Source organism: Haliotis rufescens, unplaced genomic scaffold, assembly GCF_023055435.1.
Source record: "Haliotis rufescens isolate VD_foot unplaced genomic scaffold, xgHalRufe1.0.p SCAF_3, whole genome shotgun sequence".
In the NCBI taxonomy this organism is placed as follows: domain Eukaryota; kingdom Metazoa; phylum Mollusca; class Gastropoda; order Lepetellida; family Haliotidae; genus Haliotis; species Haliotis rufescens.
This window is the reverse complement of record NW_025964001.1, coordinates 11,229,445-11,245,298: the sequence shown is the minus strand read 5'-3', so window position 1 is coordinate 11,245,298 and position 15,854 is coordinate 11,229,445. Positions and strand designations below refer to the sequence as shown.

General features: G+C 39.1%; 1 protein-coding gene across 2 annotated transcripts in view; it reads left to right on the top strand.

Annotated features, from left to right (window-relative positions):
* Nucleotides 1-955: 955 nt before the first annotated feature.
* The window catches only part of LOC124146636 (saccharopine dehydrogenase-like oxidoreductase), a 30,074-nt gene continuing 15,175 nt past the window's right edge, over nucleotides 956-15,854 (top strand). Inside the window, exons 1-2 of one of the 2 annotated variants that reach the window (XM_046517022.2) lie at nucleotides 956-1,234; nucleotides 13,808-13,914. In XM_046517022.2, coding sequence (XP_046372978.1) covers nucleotides 1,051-1,234; nucleotides 13,808-13,914 — 291 coding nt within the window. In that variant the 5' untranslated portion in view covers nucleotides 956-1,050. Of the gene's footprint in view, nucleotides 1,235-8,494; nucleotides 8,650-13,807; nucleotides 13,915-15,854 lie in introns of those variants that run through there. The other variant, XM_046517024.2, reaches the window with a different exon arrangement.

Sequence of the window (15,854 nt, the reverse complement as noted above, 5' to 3'; positions counted from 1 at the left end):
TGTCTGGTCCATCTGATTATTTTCTGGCTGCTGGCATATAGCTGGAATATTGATGAATGCTGCATCAAACAACAAAGAAACATGTCTGCAGGAATATTAAGAGGATCTAAACTTTAAATTTCACATAGAAGAAAATAAATGAGAGTTTGCATCCAATTTTCATTTTTTCCCAAAAGATGGGTAAAATGTGTAAGGCATACAGTATTTTATTGTTATGGTTAATGTAAAACAAAATTTAATTACAATTTAAATAGTATTTATTACACTATAATGAAAAAAATTCTTTTTCTATGTAAGTGTTAATTTAGCACCATAACTAATAAGTAGGATTTGCATAATTTGCTGTAAAGGGACTCATCTTTTTCCATTTAGACAAGACTTCATACAGACAAGCCAACACACTTAAACGTTTCAAGTCCTTCAAGTAGGGGTACAGGATTCTAAGCATTTTCAAAATGACAATTATTTGATTAAATTTCCTCTGACAAGATTGTTTGAATGAAAAAAAATTCAATTATTTTAATTCCTTTTCACAAAATATAGACTTGCATGTTCCTCCATGAAAGCATGATTGCAATTTATGTCTGGGAAAAACGAATGTGCCCTTGGAGAATTAGACTAAAAAAATAGTTTCAGATAAGAAATGTAAACATATTTCAGTAAAAACATGATAAATCCACTTCTCTCTCCACTCATACCACAGTTTGTTGGATTGTGTGATCCATGTGAATTAAAACGTTAGGCAAACTTTATTTTAGGTCACTTATTCTAACAAACAATTTCTAAGAAAATTCCCATACTACGTTTGTATCTGGTTGCAATAAATACAGATTGAGTCATTCTCTCATGATGGCACCAAGCCGCCCTGTAGCCAACCAAAACGCCAGACTGATTGAGCTCCCATCACCGCGTTATCTTCGTAACAAGTTGGTACGTTCAGTGAACCCTAATAGGTCGGTGCGTGGAGCTTGAGGTTTGGAGCACCTGCACAGTTTGAGAGACGTGGAAGTTGGTTACTGACTGACTGCTTGCTGGAAACTGGTCGTCAAAATGTCGAGCGGTGAAAGTGCACGAAAATATGACTTTGTAATCTTCGGTGCCACTGGGTTTACTGGTCAGTTTGTGGTAGACGAGGTCGCACGACTAGCTGAGGAAGAAGGGGTGACATGGGCGGTAGCCGGCAGGAAGATGGACAGACTACAGAAAGTCCTGGAACAGTCGGGGCAGAGAACAGGTCAGCATCTCTGAATGTGTACGGTATCTGTGATATACTGCAGTGACAGCTCATACCCACCATCCGCCAACACGCCACACATGTTGGGTGACACACCGGCATTATCAGGATGCTTCTCATATTTTAAAAATGTCTAATATGTTTGCCATGGTAACATGCAGTTCGAGATGCGGGACCTACTGCTGATGTTTACTGTAGTGTTAGGGATATTCCTGACATGTCATGTTTGTCAACGTATCACTTTTTGTTGCAATACATTAAGGGATACAGGCAATCACACATTCATATTTCAATCTATAAGAAAATTCAAATTTCAAATAAATGTGCGAACTTAATTTTAAAATGAAGGGCATATTAAATTTTAAGCATAGTAAGCTCTAAGACATATGGTGCAAGCCTTTTGATTCTCAATAAAGGGGCAAAACACATATTTTTATAGTCAGCCTTGTTATAGATTGTTAAGGCCACATGTTCAAAGCAGCTTTAAAAAGATCTTGAGTGAGTCATCCATCATCACTTCCTGGTGAAACATCTGTTTCCGTGGCAGTGACAAGTCGCCATGTGCAGCTGATCATGATGATGGAAACATGTACACTATATATAGCCTGGAGTACAAATGATCAGCATCTGAAATTAGCATGATAGGTATATCAGTGTTTTGCAAGAAATATGCTACTGGTATGTTATTCATTTCCATGTATTTTATGGATGATTAAAGACTTAATATCAACTTGGATGCAATGGTTATCCCCATGCATAAAATTGGGGAGTTGGGAGAGTGTCTGTGTGTGTGTATTGGTGTCTTTATTCATCTTTCCCTCATTCTGACAGCACCATACAATGACAGGAATAGTCCTAAAAGTATGCACATTGTCTTAATGGTGAGAATCATAATCATAATTAACAGTTCTTAAGTTTGGGCATGTTAACAGGATAAGACCTGAGACGATTAGAGCTGTCGCTATGAAACCTTGCACAGGCCTTTTTGAAAACTGTTATGAATCAAATTTTATGTTATTTTAACAAGATTAATAATGTCATGAATTCTCCCTAAGCAGTCTTTTGTATCTGATTTAATCTAAAAATAATAGTTTACCAAAATCAGACAGTTTCAGTTTCACGCCAGGCTCGAATAATCTGCAATACACCACACATTCCCTGTTTAATAGTAATCGCCCTGCTTCAATAAGTGCCTTCTGACTAACTTCTACTCTCACATATAAATTATCTTTATAAGCACCCCCTGCTGAGACTACACAGAAGGGGTATTATCGAAAATGTTGTTTCATTGATGTTTGAACTAATTAGTTTACCATTCAGTCTCTGAAAACCAATTTGACTTGTGTGTGGTTCTAATAGGCACCTTACACCTGTGTATTTTAAAACGCCCAGAGCTATAACAGCAAAAACGAATTAAAACATGAGCATTTGAGAAGCATTTTCTTTGTTAGTACCTTTTTGGCACAAATCATCATCAATAGCGGTGTATGAATTCCTCTGCAAAATTGATGTATGATTTTCTCGAATACATTCTGATGATAACAATCTAAGTCCAACAGTCATACACTATATACCATGTTCATATGTTTGACTATGATTCATGGCTGTGTGGGAGATGGTGTCACTGATTGCTCTATTGAAGGCCGGCCACCAGTGGGGCATTGGAATGTGAGATCACTATAGGTCTAGCATCCATAATGCCCCAATCAGACTCGTTACACTGGCTGTTGGTAAAAGTCCACAAAAAATCAACAATGTGTAAACTGACAATTGCATTATTAGCTATTTGAATGCAGACACATCCTCCCTCACTATTTGGCGAGTCTTACACATTCCTGTGTGTGGGTGTGTCAGCTTGCCTGGTGACTCTATATTCGGACAGGTGAACCCTGTTAGACTCTGGGGCTTACCAAGCACTCCACACACTGTCACAATACCTTTCAGGTGCAGGTTTGAAAAGTGATTAAGTGGCTTGGGATGTTGCTGTGGTGCTCATCATTTCATGTCTGTCTCAGAAGTTAGGTACAGAGTTGTTTGAATGAATATTTTCCCATTCAACCTGTTTACTCATAGTATGACCTCTGTGACCTGGGATCAAACATTCAGCATTCCCGTTTACAAGTAATTACCAGTTTTTTACCAGTAAAATTAGGCTTGGACTGGTAATTCATGGACTGGCAAATAAAGTACCTTATAAATCTTTGTTGTTGGACAAAACATCGGTGATATTCATAAAAGTACTTTCTTCTAACAAAGTCAGCTTGTCTGTTACCCTCAGGGTTTCCCCTTGTCTTTTTCTAGGTTAAAAATCCATTTGTAGCGACTCAAAATATTATAAAAAAAGAGAGCGAAAATTGTGACCGAAGTTTGTGTGAATGACGTATAGATCTAATTTAGTTACTTCAGAAATGACATCTTTGCACTGAACATGTTGAAAGAATTAAAACCAAATAATTTTCATACGTTTATTTATTTGTTGAAAGTTGGGACTGGGAACTGGTAATTTTTAGAGTTGCCAGCATAGCTGTCAACCCCTGGATGTCTAAATGAGTGAGAAGCCAGGGTGCAAGCCACGCTGGGTCCAGGGATAAGCCCTGGTGGAGGGGGGTGCAGTGGGGCACAGCCCGGCGAAAACTGGTTTTGAATGATTTTAAGACCATTTTAATGGCATGTATTCTGAAATAACAACAAGTAATTGCACGAAAGGGGAAAGAATGAACCCAGTCTCGCCGTGTTGGTTGCAATCGCGATAAATCGAAAGTGAAAAGCATTTCAAAATATTTTTATCTACATTTTATATGAATGCATGAGAATTTCCCAACCTTGCGTGTTAGCATGACATAGGTGATAAATGCGTGAGATGCGTGCGAGTTGACAGGTATGTGCCCGTCCACAAGGACTGGCAGTTTCAAAAGCCATCAGGAACACTGACATGTGAGTTAGCTGGTTCCTGTACCACGGATGAGTGCAACTGTCAACTGATCAAACATTCTAATTTTGTGATTATAACTGAAGACTGCAGCTGTAGTATAAGATCCTACACTTAAGTTTGCTGATATCTGCACCCAGTGTTTGTAATAAGCGCCTGCATGAGGTCCGTGGCTGGTAGATCTTGTATCAGGCCTGTAGTTTCAAAGTTGTATGGGTTCATATGGTTGAGGCATGTCATCGCATCCCAACTGTGTGGATCGATGCTCATGATGTCAATCACTGGATTGTCTGGTCCAGACTCAATTATTTGCAGACCGTAGTTATGAAGATGGAATGTTGCTGAGTGTGGCATAAACAACAAACAAACAAATCTTATGACCTGCAGTAGATTTATGTGTTGATTTATTGGTCACAATAAGCTGTATTTTTTTACATGAGGGCCTGAAGAGTTGAGTCAGGACCTGAAGAGTTTAGTCAGGGCCTGCAGCTTCTACAGTTTGTGGGTCCTGATGGGAACCTGACAGGTTTTATTGATTTCAAACACTGACAGCACCGCTGAAGTACAGCAACAAAATTGGTGAATTAACATGATTAGCATATGACAAGATGATAGTCTTTGTGATGACTTTTTTTATAGGAAGTCAAAGTTTAACATCATTGATATCTTTTAGATGTTTTCACCAATGCCAAATATGCAGCATGACATACTTTCAGGTCACCCTGGCACGTCATTGGAGTTTGATGTCGTTCATCATAAATATCGTACATTCTTCACCTGCACTGCTGGGTTAAGCCCAAATTCTGTTTGTGTCCTTGGCCATAAAATCTCATAAAAGCATCATGGCCTTTTCTTCTATTTGTCATGTGACAGATTGTCATAATGGATGTTTTAGTTTAGCTTACCTGACTGCCTGGGGGCCCGGGTGGCCCAGCCGTCTAAGGCACAGCGATTCACTGTGCAGAGTTGTGTCCCTTGGGTATGCCAGAAACCTATGATTGTGGGTTCGAATCCCGGTTCGCCCCGATTAGGTTTCACTGAAGTGGTAAACGTCTGTGACCTGCATCACTTCTGGCTTTCCTCCCACATTAAGCTGACACGCCGCGATATAACTGGAATACTGTTAGAAGCGGCGTTAAACCCAACTCACTCACTCACTTACTACCTGACTGCCTGTCTTCGTGCATTTACTGTCACCCTTCCATCCGTCTGTCTGTTGTAAACTTGATCTCATCTGAGGCCACAAGGCCCATGAAGCTAAAGCTCACAGGAATTAAGGCTTGTTATGATCATATACTACTCAAAAGAAGTTAGAGAACACCCATTTGTTTTATTTGACTATAGTTAATCTGTCATGGCCATGACAGATTAACTATAGTCATATGAAAAAATTGGGTTTCTCTATATTTTCCAGTCTTATTTAGCATTTTGTTTTGTTTTTATGGGGAGTAAGGTAATACAAGCCAATACAAGCCTGAGTAGTTATCAGGTCAGTTATTGCGAAAGTCTGTTGATATTACCTTTAAAATCGTTACAGAATTAGTCATCAATCAATGCATAGTAAGGATTATCTAGCTTGTAATTGTCAAATGTAATATTAACATGATTAATACATTAGTGAATCAGGACAACCCAATATCAACTACAACTTGTGAAAACCTGTGTTGTTTGAATTATGTATGTGGTCCTAGCAATGATGTCAATGAAATTTCACAGACCCAATCAATTTTGTGCATTGCAGCCAATATTGTTTTATTTATGTACATGTACCTGGAATCAGCTATTGAGTAACCCGCGTGTGATGTAACAGATAGGGTATGTTGTGTAAGAAGTGTAGTATGATGGTATACAAATTCCAGAACAAATGTCTGTATGTTATTGTGAGATGTCTTATTAATGTAGCTAGAAGCTAGGGCTTGGACAGGTAACTCAGGTACTTGGGACGGGTGGGTCCTGAGAAGGACCTGGGTACCCACAGGACTACTCGGACCCGTGGTTAGTCATGTGATATATTGTTTAATAACACAAAATGATCTGGAACTATAGTCTGGAAGGTAATTTAAGGTACAGACGTTTACTACAATATCTGAAAAACTATCAGACCTACTCCAGTCAAAGTCACGGGAATCACTCACGTTGAGACGCCCAACGCTAACACCGTATTCGTGCGTGCGTGATTCCCGTGCAACCTTTCGAGTTGAGTTGATTGGTTCAACTGTGTCATATGGCCCTGTGACGCAGGGGTAGCATTATGCCGATGGCTGTTACAATGAATGCTCGTTCCACCCGTGACGAACAGGTCTGGTTGTTGATGAAATATAGTGATAGCTAAATAGACAGATTTTCTATTCATGCACCGATTGTCTTTAAATGCAATATCCAGTTATGTATGACTATTTAATAATCTCAAACCAACTTTGACTGGAGTAGGTCCAATAGTTTTTCAGATATTGTAGTAAACGTCGGTACCTTAAGTTACCTTCTAGACTATAGCTAGAAGCTAGGGCTGGGACGGGTAACTCGGATACTTGGGACGGGTGGGTACTGAGAAGGACCTGGGTACCCACAGGACTACCCGGACCCGTGGTTAGTCATGTGATATATTGTTTAATAACACAAAATGATCTGGAACTATATACTTACACTACAAGTCACTAATGTTTGCATTTCTTTCTGACTATGCACCCATTCCTTCTGACTTTATATGTTTGAATAAAAATAAAACTTCAGTCAACTTCAGTGTATGCATGACCAGATTGTTTTATATGTATGTAAATACAGTTTATCCAGGTCTACTGTCAAACTATTCCCATTCGGATAGTTTTAACCTATCTCTTGAGACCTACAGTGGGTACCTGGATAGGGTCGGGTAGTAAATTTGGACTCGTCCCACTCCTACTGGAGGCATATATTTTCTGTTTTAAAATTTACTGCATTCAGCATAGATGTATTTTTCCCAAATCAGAAATGTTATTTGACTACAAGTGATGTCATCAGAGCAGAATTGCATGTATTTGTTGGACTTATATGTAGGACTTTTCAGATCACAAGTAATGCATTAAGATCTTATAAATCTTATGTGTGAAGTGGTTTTATTATTTGAATGCTTATATATGGCAAGTAATGACAGTCTTATAACACAAGTAGGTTATCATGACCTATTTTCAGTAGATGGGATTTGCTATAATTTCGTTGTTACATTGAATTTCACCTCAAGTTTTGGCTACATGTTTGATAGGAAATGTGCTTTCAATACTTGTAACTGGTATTCAAGGGCAAATTAACTCCTAAGGTCATGCACATAAAAAAAAGTGTATGATGTTAGGGATAATTCAAGAAGTGTTTTTTGTAGTTGGATTAAAATTTAATATGCATCAACTGTAGGATGTGCTCAGGTGGTAAGGTTTTGATTGACCTTCATTGAAGGTCAGGGTGACCGAAACGGTTAAACACCCCCCTGTGTTCGTATAACAATAGAAATAATCAACCATGTGATTGACTGAAATTGAAGGTCGAGATCATTAAACCAAAAGTGTGTAGAACTTGGCTAATAGGGTAGACAGATGCTTTGACCTTTCAGTTTGGAAACCATACTTCACTGGATGTGTGAATTCCCAAACTATAAGTCATATCATTAAACTTGGAAATGCTTATTACTGTCTTATTAAAGAAGGTAGGGGCATGGATTTTCTGTTTTAGAATTTATTGATGTATTTTTCCCAAATCAGAAATGATGTCAGTAGAACAGAATTGCATTTACTGTATTGGATGTAATAAGCGCCCAGGGCGCTCTCAAAATTAGAAATAGGGATCTCTTATAAAATATAATTTTGGTGGGAAAAAAAACAGTTGAAAGATCGTAAATTTCATGATTTATGCTTACAGCCTGAAATGAAACAAAAGAAAAGTCTGTGCGTATTATACACGTCAGATACATTTTCCAAACATTAATTGCCCATAAATAAGGATGCATATAACACACAAGTGTGCATTATACACGAATGAATAAGTCTTGTGTACATTGATCAATCGGAAGGGGTGCTAATTGGGATTGTTCACTTCTAATATATCAGCAAATATCGCCGAGGGTGCTTATTAGAGCGGGGCGCTTATTACATCAAATACGGTATTTGTTGGACTTAAGTGAAGGACTTTAAGATTTTAGGTCATGTGTTTTTCAGATCACATGTGTAATGTGATTAGACCACAAATGAATTTGGGTTGCTATGTTGATTAGTGGCAACTGGCAAGGTAGTTTTATCTGGTGGTACGTTGTAGCAGGCATGTATTTCTGCACACAGAAGGTAATGATATCTGACTGGAAATGCATGGTGGTATACATTTCTGGGGTCTTCAGGAAATGGAACCGAAGGGGCTGCTTCTGTTTATAATGTACTTGCAGACACTTTTCTAGTTATGTCCTAATGACCACAGATCATGCAGACTTCTAGCCATGTCTACCATACTCTCACCACCCAATCTACAGGTATATTGACTTTTTGTCTCTGTTTTTTCTGTTACGCTCTTTCCAGTCAAGTCTTTACCTGGAGGTAAACTAGTCCGTTTTTGTCATTATTTTGTATGCAAGATAACTATTTTTCCATCTATACTGCCCTCCAAAAGGGTGCTTAGCATTATGAAACAAGCGTGTATTAGACTGCAGTGGGGTTAGTGGTACCATGTCTCCTCTAAGACGCTGGGCCTCTAATACATGCTGGCCTCTAATTAACACTGGGTCATGCGCTCTGTCAAAAAAAATAGACGCCAGGCCTCTATCAGATGCCGGGTATCTAATACTGTCATATGTTGGTCCTGCAAATGTACCCACTATAGGGACCTGTGAAGATCCGGGATAGAATAGGTCTTCAGCTACACATGCTTGCCGCGAAAGGCGACAATGCTTGTCTTAAGAGGCGACTAACGGGATCGGGTGGTCAGGCTCGCTGACTTGGTTGCTGCATGTCATCATATCCCAATTGCGTCGATTGATGCTCATGATATTAATTGCTGGATTGTTTGGTCCAGACTCAATTAATTACAGACCGCTGTCAAATAGCTGGATTATTGCTGAGTGCGGCGTTAAACAAAAACAGACAAACAAAACCCATTATATGAGTGTAGAATTGGGGATTCTGTGAGGTTGTGAGATCCACTGTGCCAGCATAAAACAGAATTGTGGCAGGTCCACGCCTTGCGCAAAGTTGGGCATCTAATAGAGGAAATATGGTATGTTGTGTTTCTCTATACTTAATTTGTTTTTGCAAGTAGCTACCAAAATTTTATATTTTTGGCTCACCTGACAAAGTTCATTGTCCGGCTGTCTGTCAGTTTGTCATAAACCTTTTTCATTCTGGACATCTACTATAAAGCCTATAAACGTGTGAAGTTAAATTTTGCATGGATGATTCCAGCTATCAAGTAAAACATGCTCACAGAATTCTGAGTCAATTTTTATCAGGACTGACATAGCAACTATATTGAAAGCGTCATTTATGTCCCTAACTGTATGTATCATAATGACATTTTATGTCCAGTAAATTTGTGGTATTGGGAATTATATATATATATACGATTTTGATTTTTTACCCAGCTATGTCTTTTGACCTTCACATACCCTTATATATCTAGTTTTGCTGCATCTGTGACAGTCGATGGGGCACGGGTGGCCCAGTTGTCTAAGGCGCCGCGATTCAATGGCCCTTAGGTACACCAGAAAGCTATGATCATGAGTTCAAATCCTGGTTCACCCTGATTATGTTCCTAGGTTTGTCAGCACCATAATTGTGCTTGTGGGTTTCACCAAGGTGGTAAATGTCCACTGTATCCCCTCAGGCCTTCCTCCAACATTAAGCTGACACGCTGTGATATAACTGGAATACATTTCAAAGGACCCTAGAAGATCCGGGGTAGAATAGGTCTTCAGCAACCCAATCTTGCTGTAAAAGGCGACCATGCCTGTCGTAAGAGGCGATTAACAGGATCGGTTGGTCAGGCTCACTGACTTGGTTGATGTATGTCATTGTATCCCAATTGCATAGATCGATGCTCATAATGCACAACCATAACCATTCATGTGTACATGTACATGGGACCTGTGAAGAATAGGTCTTCAGCAACCCATGCCTGCTGTAAATCGATGGCAATAGTCAATTGCGTAGATCGATGCTCATGCTATCAATCACTGGATTTTCTGGTCCAGACTGGATTATATACAGACCACCGTCACATAGCTGGAATATTGCTGAGTGCGGCGTAAACCAACAAACAAGTGCGGTGTAAAAAACAAACAAACATTTCAAAGCAGCATTAAACTGAACTAATTCACTCACTTATCACTCTTCTGTGTCATTTTGTGACCTCTCTGATCTAATATAATGTTCCAGACAACATCCAATGAGCTACAGAGCCTTGTGTCTCTATGCTGTACATATTCTCTGAAACAACATTAACAAAGATTACTGAGAATGAGCATGTCAGTTGGGTCAGTTGTTTGATAATCTGTATTTGACATACCGGTAGGTCCAGCATCTATGAAAAGAGACAGCCTCATCTGAAACCTGCGAAGCAAGTAATGAATAATTGGTCTGACTTTAAGTAAAATACTCATATATTTTTTCATTTCTACCATCTGATACTGCAAAGTAACTGCATAACAACTGTTTTATTGATTTGTAATATCTTTTCCTTGTAATAGATATCTTACTTGCTAGTACATGTAGTTCACTAACATTTGGACTAGAATTTCACACAAAATACCTAATACCTGTAAAACAATTTCTGTCATTTGAATAATATTTTGCCCACATAGATGTGATACTTGCTGGTGTAGACTGCATAAACTTTTGACCTAGAATTTCAAACTAGAAATAATATCAATATTTAATGCCATTGATTGCTATATAGCATGTGTGCTGGTGGTGTCAGCAAGACCCAGATGTTGCATACGAGGGTCTCACTCCACACATCAGCTGATCAGTATGGATCATTATCTCCTGCCCAGCTGTGTGATACAGATTATTGCATCCTCTCATGCTGATAACAAAATATATCACTTCTGATCACAGTCATCTTTTAGTGGAGCAAATTAATTATTTTGTTATAATGAAGGAATCCCTGGAAGATGTAGAAAATAATTTTCTCTCAAATATGGCCATTATCATCTCTCCCATCACAAGGTGTGTGTGTGTGGGGGGGGGGGGGGGGGTTGTTGTTGGTTGGGGGAGAGAGAGAGAAATCGGGGTTATCCTTCCATCATGTATTTCGTGGAGCATAACTCAAGACCATTCAATGTTTCTTTATCACATTTTGCGCAGATATCAGTTTTGCAATGTACAGACACCTTTCTGTATAAGGATGTTTAGAGTAAAAATATTCTGATTTTCATGACGACAAATTCAATAAACAATTTGTATTTCTTCACTTATCAGTCAAGAGCATCAATCACATCAATAGAGCATACCATTGGCGAGGAAATATGACGATTTCCTGCTTGCTTTAATAGAATTCATTTCTGTGTTAGTTTAAAATTGAAAACATTTCTAACCACAACATGATAAAGAGTTTTCTATAACCGTGATAACCATATGCATATATTTTGGCATGTTATTTGTGTAGTCAAGCAGGCAGTAAACATGGTAATAATTGATTGTGTTAAGCATGGCAGCATGCCATGATATTAGTATGGATGTCATGTATTTTACTGTGAATTTCGTGGCTAATGATTTTGTCAACCAGGAAAATGTTTTGAACAAAACCTTGACCTTTGTTTATACAGAAGAGCCATGCTAGGTCAGACTGACCCAGGCAGTGAAGTGAGCCTGCTTGTCTGTCTGTAGACTTTCACAAGTCTCTAAGGCAATAATTATTAGTCTAAATCATAAGTTCTTGATTATGTAAATAAGAAGAACAAGTTGTTCCTAGAGACTGGAGTCCTTAGATTGTACTGTCTACATATCTAGACTTGGCTATGAGGAGGATAGAATTACTAAACATCCATGGCCCTTTCTTTCAGTATAGCCTTGGAGCAAGGCTAGTCTGTCTGTTGTAGATAATCGAGGCTTGAGGTCAACATGACCTCATGAACACACCAACCTCTCATAACTGTACTTCATCATTTGTGCCTCATTTTTTCCCCCAGTAAAAATAATAGATAAAACATATTACCCCCTGATATCTCTTTTTTAACTGATGAAATGTAGTACTTTTGTTGTTAAGAAAACAACAACTTCATTTGATTGGAGGATATGTTATTACTGAAATACTGATGGTATAATGGAGAGATATAATCCTAAACTGTCCTTGTCTTACTGGTACATGTGCACTAGGGTAGTTTATTAACCATTTGACACATGTGCAGGTTTATGTGAGCCATATGCTCTCAGTTGCAGAAGTGCACCTGGGGAAGGTGTTTTGTTGTATTCTGTGTGGACAGCATCAAGTTTGGAAAGGATTTTGTAAGACACTGTTTCCAGTACCAGATTTTGTATTGCTGTAGTCACATATGGCGTGTAGTCTCTCTACAACCTCAACATGTGCCCCAAGAAGTTCCTGTTTTGTTTGATATTTAGTATGATTAAATGTTTAGTTTACATACCGTATCTCAAAATTGAAAACCAGTTGACAGGGATCATTCATGAGTGAGTATGGTTTTGTGCTGCTTTTAGCAATATTCCAGCAATATCACAGCAGTATCACAACGGGGACACCAGAAATTAGCTTCTCATGTTGTACCCACGTGGGGAATCGAACTAGGGTCTGCAGTGTGATGAGCAAAACGCTTCAACCACTGGGCTACCCCACTGCCCATTCCTCATGAAACACACAGGCCATAGAATGAAATACATCATCCTACCTAGTACAGGTACCTTTTCCCACAAACCAGGCAGATGTGAAGAGTTGTCATATCTTTCATAAAGTAATCATATGTGTTTATCATCTTTTTCGGTTTAGTAAGTTTTCCGCCTTTTTTAAAGAATTTTTTTATTTAAAATGAGAGAAAAAATGCTATGAAAAATAAGTAAAATGTAAAAAAAATATGATGGCATTAGCTGAGAAGGATTGCTACATTTTAGGCAGAAAGTGACACTGTACCATGCTGCCTGTGGCATCAACCTGTCTTGTTCAGTCTCCACTGGATATAGCCAGAATACTGTCAAAAGTGGTGTTAAATCCAACTCACTCACTCACACAACTGGTGACCGCCTCCGTGGTCTTGTGGAAGAGCGTCCGCCCAGAGAGCGGAAGGTCCGGGGTACGATCCCCGGATGCGTCATACCTAAAGACGTTAAAAGATGGTACTTGTTGTTATCCTGTCTTGCGCTCGGCATTAAGGGGCTAAAACAAGGACTGGTCGGCTTGGAGTCAGTATACCGTGTTTGAGTGGGGTATTCATGTTAAACTGCGGCATGGTATCTCAGTGAGCTAGCACTATAAATCGGCATCAGTCCGGACTAGTACAAGCAGCCACATACACGTGCATGCACGTCGCTATATAAGTGTAATAATCTTGGACGCGACGTTAAACCCAATTTCACCTCACCTCACCTCACTCAACTGGTGTACAAGCAGCAGCCTTGATAATCTGTTAATCTAGTAGCTGTATAACAACATTCATTCACTGTTTTTGTTTTTTTATCCCTTTGCAGGAAAGACTTTGGAGGACACTCCAGTCATTATAGCCGACTCGAGCGCCGAGCAGTCAATCTTGGACATGTGTAAACAGGCTAGAGTCATACTGAACTGTGTGGGACCGGTAAGATCTCGGCTGTACTAATCATCTGTTCTTAGGGATATAAAACATTTCATTCTGTTGTGAAGCTCCCCATCCATTTATTGGAGTGTTAGCTGATGTGTGTTTCTGATTTAAGTGCAGCTGTTAATTCTTTGGCTTTCTTGACATGGTGGTGAATGTGCTGTTTCTGGAAATACAAGTACCTGCAAACACTCTTCTAATTGGGAAGCCAATTCTTTGTATTTGTACACATGTGCAGACCCAAATGGAAACAAACACCTCCATGGTGCCATGCGCCCCAGGAGCAGAAGGTCGGTGGTTCTATCCCCGGCCGTGTCATACCAAAAGACGTTGAAAGATGGTACTTGTCACCCTGCCTGGCACTCGGCATTAAGGGGTCGGCTCAGAGTCAGTGTCTCTGAGTGAAAAGAAAAGACCTTCAGTACACCATGTTTGTTGTAATTCCAACATGAAGTAAGGATCAATGTGTTCCTGGGTTTGGCATGAAACCTAATCACTGGTTTGTCTGAACCACACCATTGAGGTATGACTGGAATATTGCCAAGTGAAGCAAACAACTACATTTACGGTACTTGCACTCAAGGATTTCTTTGTATCATCATTTCCTTACACATGATTGGATATCAGCCATGGGGGAAACATTTTAAAGGTGTAGTGACAGGTTTGACTATACCATTGTACTGTAATGTACTGTACTGAACTACTGTACTGTACTGTATTTCAAGTTATTTTTACATTTCAATCTCTTATCAGTGTTCGAAATACCTGCCTGCCCGACCGTCCGAGACGGGTTGATTTCAACTCGGGCTGCCAGATTTTCAAATCCCCCTGCCCGACGGTCAGGTTATATTTCATATGTAAAAATATTCAAAATATTTCCCGATGATAAGCATTAATTCACATGTAAAGATGAATGATAAAATGTAACCAAAAAGAAACCCCGTTAGCTTAATTATCCTGAGAAACATATGATTATAGTGGGCAGGCAGGTTTTGGTCAGGGCTGGCAAGTATTTCAGAGTAATTTCAAGAGTTTCATACCCTGCTCTTATGTACTGAAACACTTTGAAAACACACATTCGCTTTTTTGTAATATTGAACAAAATGGACACAAAAATCAAATTAAGTTATTCTGGGTATTTAGGCATGAGATTAAATTAAACACAACATTGTCATTGTACGGGTTCGAATCTGAATCAACTGGTTTGGAGATGGAGATGCAAAAAAACCAGACATGATATAAATTATTATATATACTGCCAGCGATTGTTGTGTACAGAACTGATTAAGCATGATAAAATAGCAAAATGTTCAACATTGATTAATCAAGGCAACACCAAAGCAGGACGTACCAGTATATACAATGGTCTGTACCGGTATATACAATGGTCTGTACCGGTATATACAATGGTCTGTACCGGTATATACAATGGTCTGTACCGATATATACAATGGTCTGTACCGGTATATACAATGGTCTGTATCGGTATATACAATGGTCAGTACCGGTATATACAATGGTCAGTACCGGTATATACAATGGTCTGTACCGATATATACAATGGTCTGTACCGGTATATACAATGGTCTGTACCGGTATATACAATGGTCAGTACCGGTATATACAATGGTCTGTACCGGTATATACAATGGTCAGCACCGGTATATACAATGGTCTGTACCGGTATATACAATGGTCTGTACTGGTATATACGATGGTCAGTACTGGTATATACAATGGTCTGTACCGGTATATACAATGGTCTGTACCGGTATATACAATGGTCAGTACCGGTATATACAATGGTCTGTACCGGTATATACAATGGTCTGTACCGGTATATACAATGGTCTGTACCGATATATACAATGGTCAGCACCGGTATATACAATGGTCTGTACCAATATATACGATGGTCTGTACCGGTATATACAATGGTC